This window comes from Rutilus rutilus (genome assembly GCF_951802725.1).
Source record: "Rutilus rutilus genome assembly, chromosome: 19".
Taxonomy (NCBI): Eukaryota; Metazoa; Chordata; class Actinopteri; order Cypriniformes; family Leuciscidae; genus Rutilus; species Rutilus rutilus.
The window spans coordinates 25,755,965-25,783,766 of NC_140232.1; the positions used below are offsets into that span (position 1 = coordinate 25,755,965).

At 37.7% G+C, this 27,802-nt stretch overlaps 1 protein-coding gene across 1 annotated transcript in view; it reads right to left on the reverse strand.

Moving 5' to 3' along the window:
- Positions 1–4,528: 4,528 nt before the first annotated feature.
- The window catches only part of glis1b (GLIS family zinc finger 1b), a 76,657-nt gene continuing 53,383 nt past the window's right edge, over positions 4,529–27,802 (reverse strand). Inside the window, exons 5-11 of the mRNA XM_084389901.1 lie at positions 27,128–27,289; positions 24,196–24,306; positions 22,709–22,877; positions 17,797–17,953; positions 7,806–7,966; positions 6,376–6,534; positions 4,529–5,388 (exon numbers count right to left, since the gene is read on the reverse strand). Of these exons, the coding sequence (XP_084246027.1) occupies positions 5,255–5,388; positions 6,376–6,534; positions 7,806–7,966; positions 17,797–17,953; positions 22,709–22,877; positions 24,196–24,306; positions 27,128–27,289 (1,053 nt within the window). The 3' untranslated portion in view covers positions 4,529–5,254. The remainder of the gene's footprint in view (positions 5,389–6,375; positions 6,535–7,805; positions 7,967–17,796; positions 17,954–22,708; positions 22,878–24,195; positions 24,307–27,127; positions 27,290–27,802) is intronic.

Sequence of the window (27,802 nt, forward strand, 5' to 3'; positions counted from 1 at the left end):
TTTCAACGTTGGGTTTGGTCTCCTAAATGTGAATTTTGTCATTGTTTTGGAGCACACTAGCTTATAGATAACAGTAAGGCTAACATATTCATACTGAAAGCCAAAAAACTTTACATAGGGCACTCTTTGAGGGAACAGCCATTTGGGTGTCCGAAACCATTGTGGACGTTACTGAGTGCACTTATTCAATCTCACATTCAATCCCACTACTGGAACTGTGTTCTAGAAATACATTTGATAATGATATGAGGGTAGGTACGCAGGCATAGATTCAGAGGCATAAGTTACTGTAAGTATTACATACAACAATGCAACAATAATAAAACAATACATTGACTTTTACTTTTGATATGTAAGTACTTTTAAAAACGAGTACTTCTGTACTTTTACTTAAGTAAAAATTGGTCTTTACAAATTTGACTATTTGACCAGTAGTATCTGTACTTTCAATCAAGTAAGGAAGTTGTGTACTTTGTCCACCTCTGATTTCCAGCAATTAGCTACAGCAAAAACGTTGAATTCTAGGCATTAGAAGTAGCCTAGGCCTACTGACATCTATAATCAGTATGGTAATGTAAATTCATTTGTTTGTGTTTTTCATAACTCTTCGGGTATCTCCAGGGATCACTGGCACAAGCTCTGTAAAACCGGAGGGAAAAGGAATAAAGTATGAACTGAGTCGCCCTCTCGCAAACACAAATATGCAATTTTTTTATTTGACGTTATATAAAAAATAAAAGTAAATAATAGTAATCATTATTTGGAAACTTTTTAGATCGGTCCCCTGACATTGCGATATTTAAATTGTGAATTTCTTTTATATATTTCTTACTTTAGTCCTATTTATTAATTCATCTGGTTACCAATAGTAAATTCAGATTGTAGGTCTTAGAACTACAAACTGACTATATCTAATTGAATTACTTTAGTATTGACTTTTTAAAACATTGAGACATCCATTAAAAAATTTAAATCAGTATGGTCTAGTGAAAGATTGACCGAGGGCCAAAGTTTTTATGTTATAAACTGACAAATTGGAGCATTTTGGTAGCTTCCAAATGTCTTGCTAACAAATTTTGTCCATTCGTTGTCAGGACACTGAGTGTGTGTGTCAGTGCATTTAGAAGTATTAAAACCATGAGATGCCTTTAGACTGAGATCATGGAAGTGGTGCCTGGAAAGTTTCTCATAAATTTTGCGTCAAGTCTCTGATGTAACGCATTACTGGTAAACAAAACAATTTGCTTGAGCAGGGAAAACTGTTGAATTGACCTGTTCTTAAATGTCTGTCTCTTGGGTTGCATAGACATTTTTCAGTTTTTACACATGGCATTCATCATGCCATGTGAATTATTTATTCTCTGTGGCCAAATCTAAACATGACATTGGTAAAATCCTACTCTGGAGGTTCTCTGGCTTTTTTTAATTCTTTTTTTTTTTTTTTTTTTGCCACCTAATTGTGTCACTCTAACTCACAGATTGTACTCGCAAAACCAGGATTATTGACGTTGTGTAGAGTGCCTCCAACAATGAGCTTGTGAGAACCAAGACCCTGGTGAAGAACTGCATTGTTCTGGTGGACAGCACACTGTACAGGCAGTGTTATAAAGCTCACTATGCCATTCCTCTGCTATATTTCATATAGCTCACTTTATAAATAGATGAGAATTTCTATTATTAGATATTCAGCCTCAGATTGTTCATGGACCCTCTGCAATGCATATTGCACACAAAAATGACAAGAGTTTTTCCAAAACCACCAGCTCCAATATTATATTTACACAGATGCTATGCAAACCTTTCAAAGAGCTTGTAATTGCTTTGGTGATTTATGATGATTAATAATGGACTATTGATGCCTGTTGATATAGACAGTTATTTTCTTACACGTAGGTGAAGAACGCACATACTAGTTGACAGTCGCCTCTGTAGTCCTTTTTGTGTTCAAGCTAATATTAATATGGGTTAATATGGCATCTTAAGCAAGAATACATATTGTTTTCAAATTTAGCACTAATATTCAAGTCAGATATACAATGAATAACCCGGACATTGGTCCAACAATCCCCACCATGAATGACATCAGAATTTTTCCCAGATAAACCTTCTTGAAGCTTTTAACTGCATAAAAGGAGGGTCAGTTCCTGCAGGCTTCTCTGTGAGTTTTCCACACTTTTCCCATCATGGATCCTTTGAGACAATTATGATCATCTCCATTTAAAAAAAAAACCCTGATCATTGGCAAACAGTTGTTTTTTCAACAGCACTCATCCACACCAGTCCATTCAAGCCATAGTCCAAAGCAAATAACCATAACAGTATAAATCTTAAACCTCGCCAACTGATTAAGGGTGCTTTCACACTTGGTTCGATTGTCTGTTCCGAACCCGAGTTCGATTGCACCCCCCTCCCCCTGCCCCCGATGGACTGTGTTCACATTATATTATTTGCATCCGAACCGTGGTACGCTTGCATCATTAAGCTGCAGCTGGCGCGTACTCGTGTTGCTTGGTAACTGCTATGAAAAGGCGTCAAAATGGATAGAATTGCTCGCTTCACATTTCTTTTTCTTTTTTTTTAACCTTTGGTTTTGTTTTCAAAGAAAATATACAGAAACACACTTGCGTCTGTCTGCCGCAAAAGTATTAAAACCGTTCCAAAGACAGCGGGATGTCCGCCGAAGACAATTTTTGTGGAGGCAAGCAGAAATCATCTCTCTGCTTGCATGCGTCAATCCCTGTTTTCGTCAAGGTAAGCGTATAGACCCTTTTACAGTTGTTAAACACACACGCACGCAGGCACGCACCACATTATACGTCATCAATAGCGGTTCACTTCCGCGATTTGGTACGATTGCGTTCATATCAGCAGCGAATCGTACCCGAGTACACATGAACCGTACCCCAGACCACCTTTTTAAGCGGACTCGAGTACGGTTCGCGGGTGCGCACCCGAGTTCGGAAAACAGCGTTCACATCATCCAAACGAACCGAACTATGACGTCATTCGAACCCGGGTGCGCACCAAAAGTGCTAGTGTGAAAGCACCCTTAGTAAAGTCACAGGATGTTCTCATTTTTATGATCATTTGACACATTTCCCATTAGAACAAGAAACAAGACCAAGAAACTGCATTTTATGTTTCCCTCATGTTTATTTGACATCTGTTTATTTTTCACGTTGTATAAAACCAGTCATAATGGTCTCAGTCAAAGACAAATCTTTGTTTAATTAGTAAGAGTCACAGTGCTTCTGTCTGAGAATTGCTTTTTAATGTTCTGCTTCCTCAGCCTGTATTGTGTCGAGGCCTGGCCAGTGTGGCAGAGCAGACGCAATCATCTTGGAAGGGAAAGAGCTGGAGTTCTACCTCCGGAAGACCAAAGAAAGACAAATAGGCCTAGACTCAAGCAATACAACCAGAACTCTACAGTATGAGCATTTAAGTGTGAAAATGACTATGAATGTGCAAAGATTATTTCGGTCACCAGTGTGAACGATTACTTACTAATGGGCTAACAAAATTGGCTGTTTTTTTTGTTGTCATTTTGTCCTGAAATATTGCATTTTGCACAAAATAAAATTTCTTGCACTTTCGTGCAAGTACGGTCACTTCTGCATCCTGCACTAACTGCACATGTTACTATTACTATTTATTGTTTTTCTTTGTTCATTTATCTCTGTCACTTTGAGAGTCCAGTTTAAATATTAAATAAATCTTGTAGCCTACATCTACAATAAAGTGATAAAAAATCTTTTTTTAAAAAAAAATGATGCCTGAGTGTGTATAAAACAGTAATGTTACAGTCTTAAAGGGTTAGCTCACCCAAAACCGAAAATTATGTCATTAATTAGGCTACTCACCCTGATGTCGTTCCCACCCCGTGAGACCTTCGTTCATCTCAGAACACAAATTAAGATCTTTCTGATGAAATCTTAGAGCTTTATGTCTCGACAGCTGCGCAACTGACACTTCGACGCTTCAAAAAGTTAATAAATTAAGGTTTAGTACAAATTTTCTGAAAAGACACGATCGCTTTTTTTTTGTGATGGACAGACTGAATATCCCTTTAAGGACACAAGAGCTTCTAAGTGTAGAGCCCTAATTACATGAAACAATAAAATGTACCATCTTAGTCTTTTAGGTTGCTGTATTCTCTATGGTCTCGTTTATTTTTTATATTTAGTAAATATTTGCAACTTAAATGTACATTATAAGATTTGTGAATGATGAATGATCCTCATCCTCTCCAAAAGGGGGCAGACTTCCCCTAACAATAGTCTGCAAATCTTACGTTTTTTTTTTTTTTTTTTTTCGTCTCAGTCCATCATATGTTTGAGACTAGTTTCTAATAAAGTTTAGGGAACATATGCACATCATTTGCTAAATGTCTTGCCATTTGAGTGCCCAGTATATTTTATAGTATTTTAACAGAGTTTAATGATATTCAACGTGAGTAACGCCATGTTTGATTAGTCAAGCTCTTGACATAATTACCATACCTAAACCATACAATGATGAGCATTAGACTGCAATATTCAAGAGTCATTTATTTTCAGAGATTGAGAGATTGACATCATTAATATTAAACAAACTGTACATTTTTTACATATGTTGAAAGTGTGGTGGATATTAAAAGCCATCAACCATCACAAAATAAAGAACTCTTTTTTTTCTGGGATGATGACAACCAAATGACAAAGCAATACAAACATTTGCAAACATTCACTGACAAAACACAGCAACACTAAATAATTGTTTCCAACACAACAGCCAACAAATCAGAAAAAGAGCTCTGACAGCGAAATGTGGAACTCATCACTGATGAGCTGTGGTGGCTCTGAAGTTTCTATCAAACCGTTCCAAAGTCACAATTGGATCAGAGCTGACCAGCTGGATTTATTAAGACTAGTGATGCGGGGATGACGACAGGGGAGTATCTCATGAGACTTTGAACATATCTTTCAAAACACTGGAAAAAAAAAAGCACAATTTCATAACATCCCACAAATAAACACACTCAACAACACAGAGCCCTCATTATTTAACCTTCATTGCAGGGGAATAGCAGCTTTTCGGGTCGTCAAGGAAGCAGATAATATTTCAGTCCAATGAGGTGATTCAATAATGCATTTGAAAGGATAAAAAAAGAGCTGAATTCTGAGAAAAACAGAATCTCTGACAGGTTGAAACTGCGTTGATGGAAGAAAAGAATAAAAAAGACATTTGTGTTGATGGCCGACAGGATGACTTAATTCTACGTCTCGGTGTACACTGAAGACATTTGGCTCAAGCCGCGATCGAAGCCGCCCACCTGAAAGAAAACACTTTCCTCTGTGCCCGGCGAGAACTGGCAACCTGACCCTATGATGTCGGGCACCAAGCTGAAACCTTTGCATTAAGAAAAAGAGAACATATGGAAAAATGTGTTATACTTTCATTAAACACTCTCAGAAAATGTGCACAAAATGTCCCATTAGATAATCACTAAATCTACCTCTAAAGAGCGCATATGAGTACTTTACGCATAGTAAGTACCTTTAGGTACCTTGAAGGGTAAACAATTCAAAATAAAGTTTCTAAAAGGGTTTTTTCGCAGTGATGCCATAGATGAATAATTTTGTGTCGGCCAAAGAACCTCTCAGTGAACAGTTCTTGAAGCATTTTTTTCTTAGTGTGAAGAACATTTTAAAAATCGAAAGAACGTTTTTTCCACTATAAAGAATGTTTTGTGGAATGCAATGGTTCCATGGATGTTAAAAGTTCTTCATGGAACCATCAATGCCAATAAAGAACCTTTATTTTTAAGAGTGTAGATAAGGTAGGCCCAATTTTTGCACATTTTAAATACTCTCATTTAACATCAAGAATACTTTTTGGGGTAGTGAAACGAGACAAATAGTTGAGTAACATGGAAAGAATAACTAGCCAGGGCTGCATTTCCGAAAAGTTTAAGCTTAGGTAGATTGTGAAACCATTGCCACTAATGAGTTTTGAGAAACGCAAACCTGTTTCTAACCATATTGCCTATTACTGGTCCGTATTACAGTAGATTCATTTCAGTCGTGCTTCATTTTGTTATATTGCTTAATAATAACAGGATTTGTGGAGGTAAAGGTGCGGTCAGATTTCACAGGCGAAATCCTGTCATTACAAAAGGAATCTGCGCAATCAGGAATTTCACGTGAGGGTGAACGATATCCCCACGCAGATTTCATAATGGGTTCAAGTTGGTTACACAAATTTGCAGTGTTGACTAACAGAAAGCTTCTTAGATTGAAAGTGAAAGTTCTTAGTGATCTGTGCTTTATACATCACTACACTGTTGACAGTTGACCTCTCTTGCCCCAGAAATTTCACCAAAATGTATTTGCGTACCTGTGGAAGAGGTGTTGGTGGAACAGCTCATGTGGAAGCCGTTGTGTGGGTTTGTGTTGAAGCTGTGAGACTCTGCAGGTTGATGACCGCCGCTGATGGACTGGTCCATTCGGTAGCTGTCACCAAAATGGAAACAGCTCTGGAAGTTACCACGGTAATCTGTAAACAAACATTTATAGAAAACACAATATATAAGTTTTAGAATGAAATGTCATTCAATTGTGGCTTTAGATTCAAAACTTAAAATAGCTCTTTAACAATGTAGCAAAAACCACGACTGTAACAGTATTCCTGTTTGTATTTCTATTTTTGGACTTTTCCCTCTTTCTCCAAGTTTGCTTCCAGAAGTGTTCAACTCGTTAGGATGGGGGTCTTGGATTTTTGAGGTGGTACACACATGTACATCTGTGTCCTGACAGGGAAGTTGAGCGTTTCTCCTTGAGCAGTTCTTTTGACAGACAGCTTAGCTGTTTTGGACTGGGTGGTTTTAGAGCAAAAAGCTTCCTCTTGTGGTTCCAGGCGTCTCTTTCAGCCCACATGTTCTGGCTAATACACAGAGCACTGCAGAGACTATGCCAGTTCTCATGAGCTGATATTTTATACAGGTATATTCCAATAAATCAGGAGTAAAGGCAGGGGATGGGTGCTGTGAGTGGTACATGCTTAGGAGTCACCATGAAATCAATACTGATTTCATGAAAAATTTATTAAATAGAATGCTTCAGTGTTGATTATAGATTTTTTTAATTGGCACATCAGGTTAAAAATGTAAGGCCTACTGTATCATATTTGCTATGCAAATTTCTAAGGCCTCGAAATTATCAACATGATCAAAACCTTTTGTGCACACTCTTCGGTTACACTTTATTTTGATGGTTCACTGACTCTCATTAGAGTATTAGTAGACTGTTAGATTAGGGTTAGGTGTTAGGGTTCGGGTCTAGTAGAATAAGTTGGAATGCAGATGAAAAGTTACTTATAGTCAGTAGAATGTCTGTTGGGGACCATCACAATAAAGAGTTAGCAGATATTAATCAGACAGTCTACTAATACTCTAATGCATTTTATGTAAGTTGCCTGCTATTTATAAAAAAATAAAATGCATTATACCGCTATTAATCTCATTGATTTACATTTGGCCATATTAAAAACTGCACCAAATTACAAACATTTTTCTCAGTTTGAGCCTCTGATTGAGGTGTTTTTCCAAATATAGTAGCTCTATATTCTCTATATCATATTATATGAGCCATAAAAGCCTGATGTATAAAATACGATACAAAAAAAAATTCTTTATTTTTTTAAATTTTTTATTTAGTTCAATAAAGTGCTGGACTTTTAATGTGATTAACAGTGTGAATACTTGAACAAGATCCACCCAGTAAAATCCGATCAAACAATCACTGAAAATGACACGTACGGTCTCGTACCCTCACTTGTAGGCAGGTTGTGGAAGGTGGAATAGGGTTTATGATGAGTGTGGAGGTGTTGCTGGTTGGTAGAGGAGTTCTGTTGCTTCTCTAGTGTTGGTGGAGGAGATGTAGCGGCCTTCAGCAGACTGATCCCTGGAGACAGCAAAGCTCCAGATAACCTAAGACAGAGAGTGAACGTTAACTATTAAGATTAATGGTGAAAGATAAGCAGGCCAAAAAACACACCATAAAATTTAATATGGAGTATACAACTTTTATTACAAGAGTCTTCTGAATGTTATTAAAAGGAACTTTAGAGCCTCACCCCATCTTACCTTTAACCATGCGAAAGATCTGAAAGTATTACTTTAGAAAGAGTCACATAGCCTTAAGTAAAACATTATTTATTTATTTTATTCATTTATTTTTTATTTACTCTAACATGCTTCATCCTATTCCAATTCTTGTTATAATGGAAAGTCATGAGCCTGGTTTTGATTGAGTACAAGCCTGTTCTTCACTCCAGATGCCACTTCTCCATAACATGCCCCTGACTTACTGTACACTGTGATGGCTCTGGGGAAGCTATGATAGCTTGCTCATGCTTGCACACAATGGAACAAATAAAGGCTTTGTTAGTGCCATTAGATGCAGCTGTCACAAGCAAGTCTTCAAATATGCAAAACCGAGTTTCAGCAAGACACGAAGTGCCAACCAATGGCCCTGTGAAGTCGTTCCTGCCCCCCTAAGTCAAGGCCCTCTGCCTTTAGTGCACACATCAAAGAGTCATATTCTGAATTTCAGAAATGAACAGAGAACAAAAACAAACTCAAAGAATTGCACGTTTAAACAGAAGTATGACTAACAGATGCTCATCATGATACAGTTATAGAGAGATATTATGAGGACATATACAGCTGTAATGTAAGACATTGAGGAACAGAGGAAATAAAAAAATGAATGCACTTTACTGCCTGTTCGGTCTCGCTAATGATATATGAGATCAGTATTTATAAATATGTTCACTTTTGTTGCTTAATTAAAAAAAAGGTATATATGCTAGTCTACTCCTGATCTGATAAAATTCACTTTTAGAAGATAAACACTACCGTTCAAAAGTCTGGGGGCAGTAAGAATTTATTTTAAAGAAATGTATACTTTTATTCACCAATTACACAATAAATGAATCAAAAGTGACTGTAAAGATATTTACACTGTGAAAAACAATTGTAAATAAATGCTGTTCTTTTGAACAAAGAAATCTGAAAAAGATTTATTACAGTAACTACAAAAATATTAAGCAGCAAAACTGTTCTCAACATTGATAGTAATAATAAATCTTTCTTGAGCACCAAATCAGCAAATTAGAATTATTTCTGAAGGATCGTGTGACACTGAAGACTGGAGTAATGATGCTGAAAATTCAGCTTTGCATCCCAGGAGTAAATACAATTTAAAAATGTATTAAAATAGAAAACAGTTATTTGGAATTGTAATAATATTTCACAATATTACTGGGTTATACTTTGATAACACTTTATTTTACAGTGTCCTTGTATGTTACATGTACTTACCATAGTAGTAACAGCAAATTATGCATAATTACACGCAACTAACCCTCAACCAAACCCTAACCCTATAGTAAGTACATGTTGTTAATTAATATTACTCAGTACTTAAATATTTAATTACATTGTAACAATGACACCTTAAAATAATGTGTAACCGAAACTTCTTACAAAAACATTAAATCTCACCAACCCCAAACTTTGATCAGTATTGTACACATTAATATTTAGTCTTTCTTATCAAGGAAAATGAACCTGATGACTCGTCCTGCGCTACACCAATTTTTGTCCAATTAATTGCTCTCTATAATGAGAATGTCCCTGCCCTTAATATCATGTGCAACTGACAATAAAAAATTATGTTAATTGCTTTGACGTTAACTAAAGCATAGTGGCTATTTTAAAAGAAAAGGCACAGGCCTTTCGTCATGAGTGCACCTTTAAAGCATGTGCATTTAAACATACACATAATAAATAGCATTTAAATTGTCTTTTTGTATCCACAGATTTAAGACCTAGCAAAGCGCTAATGTAGAATTTGGACACCAATGACATGATAATTGGTTTTTATTTATGTTCCAGGCCTCATGTGGGAGTGATGTTTCCCATTGTTCATTTGCCCAGAATCTGATAAGGACTTCCTTGGCTGTTACATCTGTTAGACCATTATGTCGTTTTTCACTGTTAGCCAAATTCACATTCCGAGGACTTGGTTTCATCATAAGTGCATTAAAAAAAATTAATAATCCACAAATTGTTTTAAATGTGCTCGGATGTAACCCCATGAGTCACAGGGCTCTCCTCACACAGCCTCAAAGTCTAGTGCACTAACATGTTTCACAAGGCATGCAGCAAAGGAATTAGCGTTAGCGGGCTAGCTTGTGTTTGTATGCAGGAAAGCCGTTCCGATAGTCGCTGACGTGACGTGAGGCGCATGTGTTTCTGCGAGAGCACGGCGGCAGCGTTCCCCTGGGAGCTGCTGTCAGCACAAGCTCAGGAAACAGTTATACTGTTCATATTTTTACAAGCAGCCTCTATGTGCAGCTAAAGTGAATCATGCTATAATCACTGCCAGCTGCAGCTCGCTAAGGCTCCAGGAATGAGGGGAATCTTTCATATGCAGGATTAATATCTCCCTTCGGTATTTACCTTCACTGATCATCTGCTTTCACCTTTGCAGACTCGTTTTTTTTGACTGTACCGCCTGTCTCTCACGTCATAAGAGCTTTATATGGCCGCTGACCTATGGATCATCCAAAAGTTCATGTTCACCAAAGTGATATAAAAGCATTTGGCTTGCTCAAGTATAACACTTAAAACCTCCCTATATCTAAATAAGGAAAGAAAAGTCCAATTGAGGTGGAGGATTGATGCTGGAAGACTTTTACATTGTTATAAAAGATTTCTATTTCAGATAGATGCTGTTCTTTTGAACTTTCCATTCATCAAAGAATCCTGAAAAAATCTGAATATTAGAATGATTTCTGAAGGATCATGTGACACTGAATACTGGAGTAATGATGCTGAAAATTCAGCGTTGCCATCACAGGAATAACTTACATTTTAAATTAAATTAATATAAAAACAGTGATTTTAAATTGTAATATTATTTCACAATATTAGGCTACTTTTAGCACACAGTGTGTGTTTGTATTGCAAAAAACTGTATCTTATTGCCAACTACTTGCAATAAAATTCAGTCCGTTTTTATGCAGTGGTTTAGTGGTATACTAAAGGCATATTTAAAGTCCCCATGTAATCGAAATTTATTTTTTTTTGCTTTTAGTATGAATATGTTAAGCTAGTGTGCTCCAAAACAATGCCAAAATCGCATTCAAAACTAACAGTCTCTCACTTCTGCCAATATTGATCAATGATTTTGATGACATCACGCTGCACTTCAGCTTCTCATCTGATTTTCTGTCCAATCAAATGCTCTCTAGAATCTAAAGTGCCCCCTACATTATAAATAGATGCTGAAGCTGCGGCTAAAATCGGTCACTTGTTCACACATTTACTATTTTCTACATGGTGAATGGCACACAGTGCAATATATAGGGGATAGGGAACGATTCAGACAGTGTAAATATGCTTTCCATTGGGGGGAATGAAGTCAGGTTTTGTGTTAGTGTCACATGAACCGCCACAGTGCGCACACAGTCTGCTCCGGTCCTGAGATATGATAGCACGGAATGGAACATATGCGCGAGTCGGTGCAGACCACAAAACATATCGGACCTATTTGAATTCTACACAGAATTCTATATTTTAAAGCGATATGGAGGAGATTAGGATGAGAAACAGTTAGAGATTAGGAGGAAACTGTGGCTTTACCGAGATCAACGGCTCTGGCCGAGCTGTGATATAAAGGAAACGCTATTGGCTTTTATTTAAAAGGGGAGGAGCTGTTCGATATGTCCCGCCCTGTCTTCCTGTTTCAGTGGAAATTATGTCAACACATTGAATAATGCTGCGCATTTCAAGGCACTTTAGTGGGCCTTTAAATAATTATAATTTTCAGCACAAACATGCCACTTTCCATGCAATTGAGGTTTTAAAAATTAATAAATAAACAAATTACAGTATAACCACATTCACAACACTCAGAATCAGCAAGATGCATGATGGGGAATTGTGTAATGTTAAATTGTATTTAGCACAGATTTTTAGGCATTATGTGTTTTGAGTTAAGAGTTATGGGATATACTGTAGGAAACTTTGGTTTCCACTAGCTAGAAAAAGTCGACTTCACAGGGACTTCAAAGAATAATGACCAAACCCTTAATAGTTTGCTTGTGAACAAAGTGTTTACAAATGGTAATTCTTCAAAGTAGAAGATTGAGTAATAACAGCAAAGTGTTTAATGCTGACTGTGATTCAGTGAATGTGACTCTATGGGAACTTATGTGAATATCCCAGAGCTTCACTCAACTGACATGAGTAAGTCCTTACTCAGCACAGCAGAGTAGACACCACTGAGTGAACGTGACTCTTCTGAATATGATTCACTGGACGTGCTCCATGTTAAAGAACACAGTTACTTTACGTCTGGCTCCAAAAGTAACCACCAAAAGGATCTAAGAAAAGCGGTCCAATGGGACACAGCAACTTTGACCACACGCACACATAAAAATCACAGATTGAAGTGAACAAACCATGCATTGGGGGTTTGAAGTTAAATTTACACTGCCTACACACACTGAAAAGTTACATTTTGGATGATGGAATAATACTGTTATTAAATACAGGGTGCGAGTTTCATGAAAAGCTCTGTCGTTGACTCATTTGCAAACCCATAGTGTCACGTTCCAGTTTAATCCCTGTTAGAGGGGTCAAAGACCTTACAAATCGTGCAACAGAGGTGCTGGTTTCAGAGGTGAGGCAATCCTTATGCTCAAACAGACACAAATCCTCCTGGAGTCGGCTGGAGACAAAATAGATCAAGATGGGAGTTTTTTCCCCTCACATCCCTTTTGAATGAAGATTCATAAAGATGAGTGCTCTGTTCCCAGTTTGTCTTGTCTCACCTGTCAGGTTGTGCTCCGCTGGGAGACGGCGTGTACGAGCGAGCATGGATATCCCAGTTGCCTCGCAGTAAGCTCTTCTGATTGAAGAACGAACTGGCCGCTGGCTTGGCACGGGTCGGTGGGAACCTTTCTGGTTCTGGTTAGCAAACTAAAGCCACTCGTGAGAGATCAGGCCCTTACTGATCCGAGCCTCTAGCTCGTTTCTAAACACTCAAAAGCTAAACTCAAACGCTCAATATGCAGTGGGGCGGGGAAATTAGCTTAAGATACAATGTGTCAGTGTAGCTACTGTTTAGATCAGGGGGTGATAATGAAAACTACAGATATGGACTCAACTTCAAGGAATTAGAGTTTTTATGACTATATTTTATGAGACATATATGTATATACTACTGATTAATATTTATTTGATCAAAAATACAGTTAAAAAATACACTTTACAATTTTAAAATATAATTTATTATTGTGATTTGGTGCTGAATTATTAGTAATGGATCTTATGTTAAAAAAGTTTTTGCTGCTTGATATTTTAACAAGTAAAATTACAATTAAAAATTACAATTAAAATCAGGATTCTTTGAATAGAAAGTTCAAAAGACAAATTTATTATTTATTTATTATACTGTCATATAAATGTCTTTACTGTCACTTTGATCAATTTAATGTGTCCTTGCTGAATAAAATAGTTAATTTCTTCTTTTTTTTTATTTTATCTACTTGCTCTAAACTTTTGAATGGTGTATCAAGGTTTCCAAAAAAAAAAAATTAAGCAGAACAGAACAGATTTCTGAAGGATCATGTGACTCTGAAAACTGGAGTAATGATGCTGAAAATTCAGCTTTGCCATCACAGGAATAAATTATATTCTAAAATAGAAAACATTTCTTTTAAATCGTAATACTATTTCACAGTATGTAGGCTACTGTATTTTTGACAGAAATACATTTTTGGTCAGCATAAAAGACTTCTTTTCAAACCATAAAAAAATCTTACCAACCCCAAAGCTTACTCCCATAAAAAAATATGGATTTCTTTTTATATCCTCTTATTAATACAAACCTGTTTCTAATTACCATTAAGGAACACCAGGATCAGCTATTTGTAATTTTACTGTAAAACTGTCACCTACAAAACACGTTGAGGTGCCGATGCCACCCATTAAGCCCTCCAGGCTGGTGAACACGTTCCACAGCTACGAACACTTCTGCCTCCCTGCATCTCAAACTCCACACAACGGAGACCGCTAGATGTATTTTCACTGGCATATTTTTTAATATTAGCTTCAGAAAATGACACTAGTATTTGCGAAGTAAAAGGAGTCTAAATGGGCCATTTCAGCCAGGGTAAACACATTTAGCAATGAGGTCAGAGGCTGCAGCAGTGGAGTCAAGCAAGTTAGATAATTTTGTCAAAATGTTTAACGTCCTGCTAAACCATTTGGGAAAAACAAGAGCGGCAGCTGCTGTTGACTTTGGAAGCCGAGTGTATACTCTAGGCTTTAAACGTAAATCAAAATGCTCCATCTTCAAATGTAAGTAGACGTTTCATACCTGGTTAGTTGTAGGTCCTGGCAAAGATGCTGCGTTGGATGGACGGCATAAAGCGTGTGCTATATGTGCGTACACATTTTTGATCAGGAACCCCAACTCTAATGACTTCCGCAAACAAGACGACGGCCATTTTCTTAATGCTACGTTGTCAGCGCGACTGCATGAGGAAGCTCTTTTATTACAGCTGACACTTGACTTACTAGGTGGATAAAATACTTTTATGTTTCAAGTTCCACATATACTCATTACTTCCCAAAAAAGTTCACGTCCACCTTCATCTCATGCTTTGTGTATAATCTTACGTTTTCACAGACTTTGACCTTCAGCGTCAGTGAAAGGCAGAGCCTTGAATATGTCATCGTGATCTTCAGTGCAATAGCGTATAGTGTTACATGAGTATCCCCTGAGCCGGTTTCGTTCAGCTCTCATTCCTCTCCAAGTAGCAGTAATTGTTTGTGGAGCTTTAAAACGGCTCGCTAATTTTCTTGAGCTTTTTTTTTTGGTTCTTTCTGCGACCTGGAAAAACAGATCACCTTCCAGAGGGACAACATGACAACTCAATGCTGCCTGGGCACATTTCATGGGCGCTCGAGTATTTTTGCTAGAAATTGATGTATCCAATGGGCTTATACTAACAAAAACGTCACTTTGAATGAACTGTTAAAGTGTGTAAATCTTTTTTTGCCAGAAAATTGAATTAAAGTATACATTTTTTGTTTTGCCTGGGTATCGAACACACAACCTTGGCGTTGCTAGCGCAATGCTCTACCAGTTGAGCAAACAGGAAGAGAAAAAGAACAGAAGGAAAACAGCTCATTGTCGTTTCAATAGAGTCATGCTGTTTACAAGTTCTTGAATAAGTTTCTATTCTTGGATTTGTGGGTGAAATTAGTTAATTTACTTAAAGGGTTAGTTCACCAAAAAATGAAAATTCTGTCAGTAATTACTCAACCCCGTAAGACTTTCGTTCATCTTCGGAACACAAATTATTCATAATATATTATTCATAATATTATTCATATACATAATATATTATACTAAACAGATTCATTTTCTTCTGTGTGGGCCTGAGTGAGTTAACGTAGTGTAACAGCGCAGTGCTTCTGGGTTGTACGTCAGAACGTAGACTCACTATTGGCCAGCATCACACACATCACACACATGACCAGCGTCGGCCAATAGTGAGTCTACATTCTGACATACAACCCAGAAGCGCTGCGCTGTTACACTACGTGAACTCACTCAGGCCCACACAGAAGAAAATGAATAGTTGAATAAAGTCTAATTTTTTTTTTTTTTCGCACAAAAAGTATTCTCATTGCTTGATTAATTGAAGATCGAACCACTTTAGTCACTTGGACTATTTTAATGATGTCTTTACTAACTTTTCTGGGCCGGCAGATGAAATTACATAGAAGCCTATGAAGGAGTGAGCCAGCTCTCAGATTTCATCAAAAATATTTTAATTTGTGTTCCGAAGATGAACGAAAGTCTTACAGGGTTGGAACAACATGAGTAACGTGAGTAATTACTGACAGAATTTTCATTTTTGGGTGAACTATCCCTTTAACACTGCACTTTTGCTTTCATTTAACTATGATAAAGAACAGAAAAATCTAATTTAAATCTGGTGCTTAAAAAGAACAGATGTATTTTCTCTCCTTTTCTCTCTCTCATTTCCAGCATTTCTGTTTGTCACTATACACACAGTGCGTCTTGATGACACATTGGATTTGCAGTTCTACTTTGCTGGTCCAGGGGGAAATCAGGGTTTTTTAATGGGAAACATGCCTCAGTCCTGTTGGGGACATATTAGACTTCATTGTATTCCTTCTCTGAGCTTTCCAGAAAACTAATCACAGCTTGAGGACAGAGAGAAACAGAGGTGTGTTTGGAAATCTTTTTTGGGAACACGGTCCTGCTTTACTTACTTACACAACACTGACACCTCCAAACTGGTTTATGTTGTGTTAAGGTGACATTGGTTCAACCTGGATTTGCTGGATAAATACACACTGAAGTCAGAGCAAGGGACGAGCATTAAATTCGTCGTAGGGTGTGTGCTTTGGGAGAGTGTTACAATGAAAACAAACGTTCCGTATGGACAAGGGAAAAATCTGCCGGTGGTGCTTTGGATAGTAAATAAATCCAGGCCCCTAAATCAATATGGTTCTTACACACAGTAAAAAAAACATTAAACGGCACAGATTACCAAAGAAAATCTCCTGTTATGAGAAAAACCTAACTGCATTGCAATATTCACAAGACCCCGGATGTGACTGGCTATTCCAAAGCAATAAGATGACAAAAAATAAGATTTTTTGTAGTTTTCAGACAAACTACTATGTATTATTGGTGAAGATTTTTCAGAGACTCTTTCTGCAGGTTAACACCAGTGGCGACAAATGAGTCTTTTGAGTGAGTTTGTAAACAACAGTCAATGAATCAACTAAACAGATTTATTCAAAAACACCATCAATCTTTTTTTTCGACCAGAAAATAGTATAGTAATAGTAAGCTAGTATTCTATTCTGAATTCGGCCACTGATTCATTCCAGACAGAAACAAGTGACCCTGTCTTTTTGAGTGATTCAATTATTAAACTCAAATGATTCATTCAAAACACTGATTCATTCAGTAATTAGACAAGTGACAATCTTTATGAGTGAGTCAACTAATCATTTACTCAATGATTTGTTTAAAACCACTGATTCATTCCAGATCAAAACAAGTAACTGTCTTTAAAAGTGAATCAATGAATCATACACTCAACCAAAATCAGAGGCTGGATTCAGCATAATAGCACACTACTTAGTATCTGTACTATATCTTTTTATGGCAAAGACAGTCAGAGGAGTATGCTATATTATTCTGAATTCAGCTGATGATTCATTCTTAGAAATGAAATAAGTAACTGTCTTTCTGAGTAAGTCAACGAATCATACCCTCAAATGATTCATTCAAAAACACTGATTCATTCAGGAATGAAACAAGTGATTACTGAGTGAATCATTATACAGTAATTCTTTATTATATTTAAGTATAATCAACATTTTTTTCTCACTTGTCAGACATCTTGGATGGATTGCTCACAGAGCATATTGCAATGCATTGTGGGATTGCCTTTTCCTAAAATGATCCACGCAATGCTGACTTAGAATTTGGTCAAAAGAGTTCAGAACAGCCTTTTTGTCACTGCTTAACTAACTGGAACAGAGCCACTTTAACAATAACTACAGTGATATCTGTAACTGTGATGACAACCTTTATCCAATCTGACATCATCTTTATTGATCTCATCCAACCTACGTGTATGTCAGAGCAATTGGGAGTAAACATGATGCTCGGTGGGATAGGTACTCACCCTTCCCGGGTGTTCTCGAGGCCAGACAGCGGGGAGAGATGGTGGGGGCTGCCAATGTCGCGGTCCAGGCGGGGCTGCCTGGGGGGCAGGTCAGGTCCAGAAGAGAGCAACTCAAGTGGGGCTCCATTGTGTGTCGTGCTGGAGCCGGCGTACAGGCCTGGAAGACAAACAAAACTAATGTGCAAAACATGCCTGATAAACCTCAAGGAGCCCTCAAGAACGGCACATTGACCAAATTAAATCTCCACAAAACAGCCCTTAATGGCAACAAGCGCTTGTTATGACAACACAAAACTCACCAAGGCCCTTTGGATGAATTTAAATGTTCTGTGCTGTTAGCAATTTACGATACATAATTTATGTTGCCGTGCGGAATGGATTTGATTGACTATTGCTATTTTGAACATATCTTTGACAGATCGGATAAATTTTAATGGAACGGCAGAAATAATAAGTAGAGACAGATCTACTATAAGCTACTTGCATTGAAATGAATGGAACAGTTGGGCTGGATCTTCAGCCAAGGACACAGAACCTTGAAGCAAAAAAAAAAACCAGAAGATACATCAACTCCATCCACAGTTTATAATGGAAATAACAGACATAGATCAGATATCCAACTGGTCCAAATGTCATCCCACCATAGATTATACTACTGTATGCAAACCAAGCCAGATGAAAATGATAGTTGCTCGTTCTGTAAAGGGGCTTCTTCCGTCCCCGGGCTTCTTGTGCAGCCTGAGAGACTGACAGGCGGACACTTTTCCCGGTTGCTCCGGCTGTTAATGTGTTCCTCTGGATTTGCCCAGTAATTGTTTTCCCAGAAGCCCTCTGTGCACTGACAGTCCTCAGCGGCTCGTCCTAGCACCCCTTCTCTTTGTGTTCCTCTCCAACTGCTTTACAGTGGAAGCGGGGCCTATCTGACAGTTTTCTGAACTGGTTACAAACTTGATTCATTACCCGAAATCATCAATCAAAGTCCTTAAATGCTTTCCCCTTTAGCCCTAACATCTGCTACCAGACTGGGAAGCATTCAACAAGTAATGGCCATGATTGCTTTAGTTGTTATCTGCTGGAGAGATGGGAGGGGGAGTCCACCAGGAGGCAGAATCAGATTCTAATGGCTGAGAGTAATCGGGAATCTCTAGAATATATTATATTCAATATATCAATATATATGTATTCGTGTGATATAATTTGTAGTAAAAAATATACATATATAATGAAACACAAAAATACATCAAATATATAGTATGATATAAAATGTATATTATTTTATCACAATAATTAAGTCATGCAAAGCATACTGTATGCCACAGAGATTGCACAAAATTGTTTGTAACAGCCAGATGCAAACCTACACAAAGGCACAGGACTAGATCGCCCTTTATACGTGCAAATTACAAAATGACAGAGGTACCCGCTCTCTGCTTTGCTTTGCTTTTTCTACTGGCCCCGGAACAAAGCATAGGGAGAGGCAGAAACATCAGGAACATTAAATGCAGGCATCTTGGCCAGACCCAACCACAACTTCTGCTCTAAACAAGAACAAACAGCCACAGTAACATAACAGGTCCTTCAGGCTAAAGACATTTGCACATTGAAGCAACAACTTATCTCCTTTGAACTGAGCGAATGAGAGACGGTGTAAGCCAGGACGTCTATTTTCCCCTGGCACACGTTTGGGGTGATTTAAGCTGTTGCAGTGCAAAGTGTGTTTTGTACAAGGATGCTTGAGAGATGGGGAGTTCTGCAATTGTCCTTCAAATTACCCTCACACATACATTTAGGGTCTGTTCTACATTCCTCTTGACTGAATCGCTGCTCTTAAAGGAATAGTTCACACATTTTTTTTGTCACATGTACAATGACCGGGAGGGGACATGTTCAGTTCAGTTCATGTTCAGCCACACGATGTGAAGTCGTGGCCTCGAGGTATGACATTCAGGGAACGACACTGTGGCAAGCAGGGTTCGCAGGTACACACGCTCACACGCCACACCGTGTATTTCTCACGCTGAAAAGGCAATGCCAACCAAGTTGTCCTGCAAGCTAACATTGTATACGAGGCGCAGGCACACAAAGTGAAGTTTCCTGCCGCCAGCACGTATCTCGGTCAGATTGCGTTCGTTACTAGGCAACATAGATGCGCGAACACACGGAAGTTGACGGAACATTCTCGGCCACTGTACGTTCGTTACTAGGTAACCAACAACATCGCACGAACACACGTTGTGATGGAGAAGGTAAGTTGGAAGAAAGCTCGTCTAACATTTTTAGGCTAGAACATTTAATATATAGCCCATCGTATACTGTACATTATTATTGATGCAGTCAAAAACTCTACAACTACTTTGCAACCAGGCCAGAAGCTTTGGCTCAGTTTGGCTAGCTTACGTTATCTGAAACTAAGGGAAATGTTAGTGTGGATGGGAAGGAATGAAGATGTATTTCTTCATTTTATTTTAAATTATATATTATACTGTATTAATAGTCTTTCTAGTTACATTAAGGCTACATGTATTAAAGCAGAGTGCTCTGGGTAATATCAAAGTCCTTTTAGGCATCTATTCACTGCGTGATGTGTCAGTGCAGTTATAGATGTGCCCAAATGAGTTTTTGTCTTATATTTATATCATATTATGTTGTCATATTAGAATATCACATGAGCAAGAATGGCGTTTTCCTTTGCATATAATTGCAAATGTGCTATTTATTTTATACAACAGTTAAATTAACAATAAAGTTAACATTGTGAGTTACTTTTTGGACACAATATTGTCAATTTTCACTTTATATCGCCGACGAGAATTTCATAATGAAGCCGTAGTCCAACAGACAGCAGTGATTTTTTTATTTTATTTAATGAAATCCGCGTTTTGAACGATTCATTTTAACGATTCAATGAACAATCACTTGTTTTTCTGAATGAATCAGCTGTTTGAACGAATTGGTTGAAATTACTCCAACAACTCGCTTATTAAGACAGTGACTTGCCGCCACCTACTGGTGGTTTTAGTTTCATATTTAAAGTATCTTTTAATTAAAACGTTAAAATTATAAATCATTTAATTTAAATATTGAATAGCTTTATTTATGCAATTGTAAATGAAGTGTAAATATAGTAGGCTAATGCCAGTTTGATGCGGCTTCTGTGTCAGCTCTAATGTCGACTGACATTTTCAGGAATACATAGTCATGGAAATGTGCCGAAAAGTCATGGAAAAGTCATGGAAAAGTATTGGTTAAAATGTGTATGAACCCTGAATATTTTATATCCTGTCAAAACATAACGTTACATTGATTCATTGCCATTGCATTTGTATTGCATTTGTATTTTGATCTCGACTAGACACATTCAAAATGCAAAAAGATTTGTTTTTCCAAACTGTTTGGAGCAATTTGTTATATTTTCGTAATTTTTGTATATTTGTAATTTTGAAATATAACATTAAAGAGTATATTTGATGTGATGAATTGCTCTGTCATTTATCAGATTTACCAATTGGGTAAAATTGGGGGGCGGGGGCGGGGCTCCATTAGGGCTCCTCCCCTAACTGATCTCATCTGATCTCACTCCAAGCTTTTGATAAAACTTGAGAACCCTGAAAATGTCATGACATGTTGACAAATGTTTGTAAATATTAACAGAATTTTCATCCCTTTAGGGTTCCAGGCATTCCAGGCCTTTTTATGAAATCTCCTCTGCTAACTATTGCACCACAGTATGTTCAGCATTTTGACAAGAACAAGCCAAGGAACAAGAAAAATGACTAACAGGGAGGACTATAACTACTGTGGCTTAACTAATGCAAAACAAACACAAAACAAAGCATGCAAAGCCTTCACCTCTGACCTCCCTCTCTAAATCAAAGAGGCATGAGTTATAGCTGGGTATTTTAAGGTAAGTGTCCTCTCCTCTAGCTCCGATTTAGTGTGAATTGCATAACATTGAAAGTAGCATGGGAAAATTGACATCTAACGCAGATCGTGCATTGCAGCTGTTTGCAATATTATCATAGCATATGGTCTTCATAACATTACAATCCCCTTTATTCTGTCATGTCCATTTGAGCTGTTAAATCGTAGCTTATTGGTTTTGGATCACATAAATGGTTCTGCAAGTGAGCGTACACTTAAACACATCTGGGTTTTAGTGCATTCTAGGGTGGAGGGAACAGTCCTCTACCCATCTCTACAAAACATCCCAGGATACATAAATTAGACAGCAAATGCTCCTACAAAAACAAGCAGTAATGGATGCTATAGACCAAGATATACAATTCATTTCTCTCAAGGTTTGGAAAGCAGCAGTTAATCTCCAAGATCAAGTATAAAATTACAATCAACATCATCTTGAAAATCATTCATATAATTATTTAAATACATTTCAGATTACTGTAAAAATATTAGTATTAGGATTATATAAACATATTTGGAACTAGAACTAGATTCTGAAGAAAATATGAGTGGTGACTGTCTAAAACTCACAATCACAATGATAGGGTGTGTTATGCGGTTGCTGGATGGTTGCTAGGGTGTTCTGGGTGGTTTGTAAGTGGTTGCTTATAGGCCAAAAGAGCAGTCGATGAGATTTTCAGCAGGCAAAAATAGTAACAAGCCACTTGACTTGAGCTATCATTGTGGTCGTAGTACAAACAGAGCCTGCACCCAAGTTTAATAATCATGGTATGAGCAAAAATAATAGTGATGCTTGTTTTATCAAGCACCACTAATTACAAATATAATCCATGATTCTTTGATGACTTCACACACCGCTATCAAAAGAAAGTGCGAAAGTGCCTATAGAGCAGTGGATCTCAACCTTTTTTTTTTTTTTTGTCTAAATTTAAATTATTTTAAATCATCTTGAGGCCCCCTTAGAAGATATAGAGGATAAAGTAAGCCGTACCTGTGTAAATTTCCTGCCCGAGTGCTGGCGAACGGCCTTCTTTCCCATTCAAAGAGTGCTGAGAGGTGGCAGGGCAGTGGGATTGCTGGGAAGGGGCAGGGCCATGCAGATGCTGGATTGACAGACATTCACTCAAAGCATCTGATTCTAAATGGGGGCAAGCCCTTAGCTGTCAATCAAAAAGATAAAAAAAACATATAATAAAAAAAAGATTGGAGATACATACATCAAAGCATGATGTTCTTCATGTTGAAAGAACGAAAATAACATTAAAAACCTGTGTGAAACAAAAGCCTCCAATTAAAAAAACGTAAAAACACACAAACTCATCGCTGACAGGCCCCATCGGCCAGCGCAGGAAATGAAAAGCTTAGAGAGAAACAGTTTTTCACCACAAACAGGAACCTTTGATTGGAAACATGAGGGGATGAGGGGAAGGACATACCCCACATCCACATCCATCTCCATCGTCAGTACAGGTTGGGACGCTACGTTATCGGCTTCAGAGAGGCGGAGAGGTCTTTTTTGCTGGTGAGACTGGCATGCAAGACTGATTCAATTAAAAATCAAAGTTCTGGGAGTAATCATGCGTTATATGTGACATTTGTGTAGAGTTTGGGGAGTCATATGTGTTTAGGACAATTAGATTGAATTTGAAAGCTTGGATTGTAGCATGGAATTATGTTTAACTGGAAAATGATCTTCGGACTGAATCTGGAGACGATACCTCGCAATAAACAATAGCCCGAAATGAGCCGTGACATGCAACTTGAAAGTGTTATGTCATTTTAATTCCACTGCAATTAAGATTTTCAAAACAAAGGCTCACAAACTTGCAAATTAGAAATAAAACAAACACGTCTTAATTACACGCAAATGGGCTGCAGTTCTCGAATATTACGAAAGAGTGCAAACCGCACGTTTTCCAGTTGAGATCCTTGTGCAAAACTCCCAGCCATTCGTCAAACGTAAAGGAGCTTCGGTGCTTTGGCCGCAGCTTTCTATAACAGGCGTCGCTCGCGATAGATGGAGTGGGAGTGTTTGTTTGACATCAGCCCACAACATCTGGCCACTGGGGTATAGCGCTGCACAGCTTATTAACAATGGTACACGCTCACATGTGTTTCCGCTTACAACGGCAAGCAAGAAGAACGCATCAGTCAGCTGTCGTTTAGACCAGTGCAACAATGAGGCCATTCTGCTTATAATTACCCACTTTAATGAGGAATGCACTCTTCACCATGTAGATGCTGAAATGTGGTCATAGTTGATCTATTGTTGGGGAAATCATTTTCAAAAGACAATCCTAAGTAGAACCAACTGCACCAAGCCATGAAAAAGACACAATTGACCATGAAAAATATCTACTAGAAAAGTTTCTCAAGGCCGATGGCAAGAGCCAAAGAGCTCATTTTACTCTGATGTTCTGATGAGATCTTTTGTACAGAGGAAATAAAGAAAAGAACTGAGATTGTTTTTATCCTTACCTTCCTACGCACCTGCTGCTCTTTGGCAGAGTGGATCTTCACATGCTTGCGGAGGGAACTGGGGTCTGTGTAGCGTTTAGTGCAGCCTGGGATCTGACACGCATATGGTTTCTGAAACAGGAAATGCACAATGAGTCAAAGAATCATAATTATACGCAGGTCAGCCGCAAAGAGGACATGGAAACACACTGCTATGGACACAAAGACATTAATCATTACATTATGTCAGCATTCAGAATTGAGTAGCTATAATAATAGTTTATAAGAGACATTAAATACAGTGCAGAACATTTATGAACAGACATGGATGCTGAAAATACATGACAATTTAGACAAGCAACTATTTTGAACTCCCAAAATTAACATTCAGTTTTTAAGATTGAAAGTCTATGTCACTAGTTTCAAGTATGATTCAATGTCCACATTTAAAATCTGGATTATTCTTTTTTTTTTTTTTTTTTTTAAACATGGAAATAAATAGGTTTTAGGAATAGGGAAATATTATTATGTAAAATGAATAAATGTTTTTTTTTTATATTCTGAGCTATTTCTAGATTAAAAATATTATTCTTTCTTTATTTAAAAGTATTGCATTCAATCAGAAAATTAAGAATTATTACAACTAGACTTTGAAATCCACCGCATATTTTTTTTTTCTGTAATCAGCCTTAATATTTACACTTTCAAATTGAGTGTAAATGGACAAACACAAGTGAAATAACTGTTTATTTTGAGAGTTAATAAATAGTCAAAGTTCAAGAGGAAAGACAGTATCCTACCTTTCAGCTGAGAGGACACAGGAAGAGGAAAGAAGAATACAGATTGTTCGGTAAATGTGTAGGTATACAGGTTCTGTACAAGCACTTACAGTGGTTTATGTTATTTTGCACATTTTATCAGCGTTGAAGTGTTGAAACGTTGAAATATCAGTGTACACATGATTCTCACTGGTAAACTTTACTGAAACACACTCTTACGCTCCAAAACATGCAGAGGTGATTTTCTCCCATGCATTTTACACTGCTCTTTTTTTCTAGAAAAGAGGCAGTCATTAAAGTGAAAGTGGATAGGCTTCCTTTATTAGCTCTCCTTTCCTACCTTCCCTCGTTCTCTAAATAACGCTGTTTTTACAAGCCTTTCGCAGGGCAGCTCGTCTCTGCGCATTTATTTGTTTTCACTGTGCAATGCCATATAATCCCCCTGCCGTCTAAACGCACCAAAAACAGTAAACGAGAAAGCTTAGGAATGGAAAAAAGAAAAAAGGGCGTCAAGAATAAATATCATTACAGTCGGAGGGATTTTTTCACTGTATATGAGGCGTGTGGGAAGGCTGTGACAGGGCGCATAGGCAAGTTAATGTGTAGCACTGGGCATCTGGGGTCGAGGGTCTTATTGGCTGTGGCAGTGTGGCGGTAGCGCGGTGCGGGAGCTGTACTGCGATGTGATACAGCATAGGGTTCTGCCAGTTAGTGAGAAAAGACTAGCTCAAGTCTTTCCCTGACTTTTATTTTTCCTCACATGGTTGGAGTGGGATGCAAGACGTTCTTGCCTCTCTCTGCCATGTGTCGTTGCTATCACAAACGGAGCGTGGTGTTAAACGGTGTATGATATAACGCGTTTCCCCTCATCAACCCATAGAGACATAACCGTATGTATGTTTTGTACATGCAAAATTAACATTTAGGTCAAAGAAAGGCAGCAAACAGCACATTTACGGGATTGTTTGTAAGGTCCATTTGGTTGGGAACTTAAGTGGTTGGGACTTTTGCTCTGAACTTAAAGGTCCTCCATAGATCTCCCTTTAGTTTAGTTTAGGAGAGGCTAAATAAGTTCAAATACAGTCTGAATAATCTTTTGAAAAATAGTTCGCAATACTACAACGTCATAACAAAATCACGTAACACATTTTGGAGCATCACATCACCTATGTAAGCAATACCTTTATAAAATGTCCAATTATGCAATACTAATCTGGCAACCAACTCAGCTTTATCCAATGCTATATGTGACCCTGGATCACAAAACCAGTCACAAGTCGCACAGGTAAATTTGTAGCAATAGCCAACAAAACATTGTATGGATCAAAATTATCGATTTTTCTTTTATGCCAAAAATCATTAGGATATTAAGTAAAGATCTTTTTCCATGAAAATATTTTGTACATTTTCTACCGTAAATATATAAAACATTTATTTTTGTGAGTGAATGCAGCAGAATCGCAAACATAAATGGACAACTTTAAAGGCTACTTTTCAAATAGTTGTATCTCAGCCAAATATTGCCCTATCCTAACAAACCATAAATCAATGGAAATTCGATTTATTCAGCTTTCATATGATGTATAAATCTCAATTTAAAAAAACTGACCCATGTGACTGGTCGCATACTGTATATGAGATGACTATTTAGGATGAACCGAATCACCAGAATAAATTTAACTCCACGTATGACAGTTAGGACAGTGAAGGACAAACTGATTTACTAGAATGAATGAGTTTCCCAATGCTATAAATGAGAAAGAGGACCTAATCACTGAAATAAACTTTTGATTAGAATAACTTTCCAACTCAGAATATGAAAAGTGATGACCTTTTAGGATGAACCGATTTAATATGAGTCAAATTTTCAGTGCTATGAATCATTTAGACTGAAATGTATTAGAATAAATCAGACCTTCAATGCTACATACTAGAGTGTTTATGAGGGTGATTTATTTAAATGAAGTTATCTTTAAGATGATTCTAAAAACTGTAGCACTTCTTGTAACTACTTAATTTATTTAAATAAAGTCAGTAGCATGACTACAAGTTTGTATTTTCCCAACACTGCTAATTTCTATATTAAGGATGGTGTCAGTAAAGAGCAGTGTTTGTTTTTGTGTGTTTTGAATAACTTCGGGGTTGAGTAGGAATGAATGTATTCATGTACTCACAGTGTCCAGGTGTGTGCGCTGGTGCTTTGCCCTGTCGCTGGAGTTGCTGAATGCTTTCTGACAGCCTGGGTGCTGGCACAGGTACGGCTTCTCTCCTGTGTGACTCCGCAGGTGAATCTTCAGATTCTCCAGCCGTGAAAAAGCTTTGTTACATCCTTCAAACTGACAGAGAGACAACAACAGTAATCTTTCTCGAAGGACGATGTTTTATAAGGCATTGCCTTTAATTTGTGCATGAGTGTGAACGATGCATTCGGATAAACATTTGAATCAGAAAAGAAATTCAGATTCGTTAGCTCATTTTCATGGTCTGGCCAATCAGAATTCGTTAAAATTACAGATCATAAACGACTGACTACCATGCCACGCCCCCTTCCAACTACACGTTCTCCTAAAGTCATCCCAGGATGGTCCTCTGCAACCTGTCTATCTGTGTAATGAGGCATTGGACACACTGATAGAACATGTTGTCTTGTCATTTGAGGGCCTCATAAATTCTATACAACCCTATCTCTTAGCTCCGCCCCAAAACATCAGCAGCCCACCAATAAGGAGCCTCGGATGAGACAGAGTGGCAGCTTATGGAGGTGTCAGAGAGAGTGTAACCTGACATGGCAGCTTTGCTCTCTATTGTCCACTGACCTCTAACTGAGGCCCCCGCTTCTATCGCAGCTC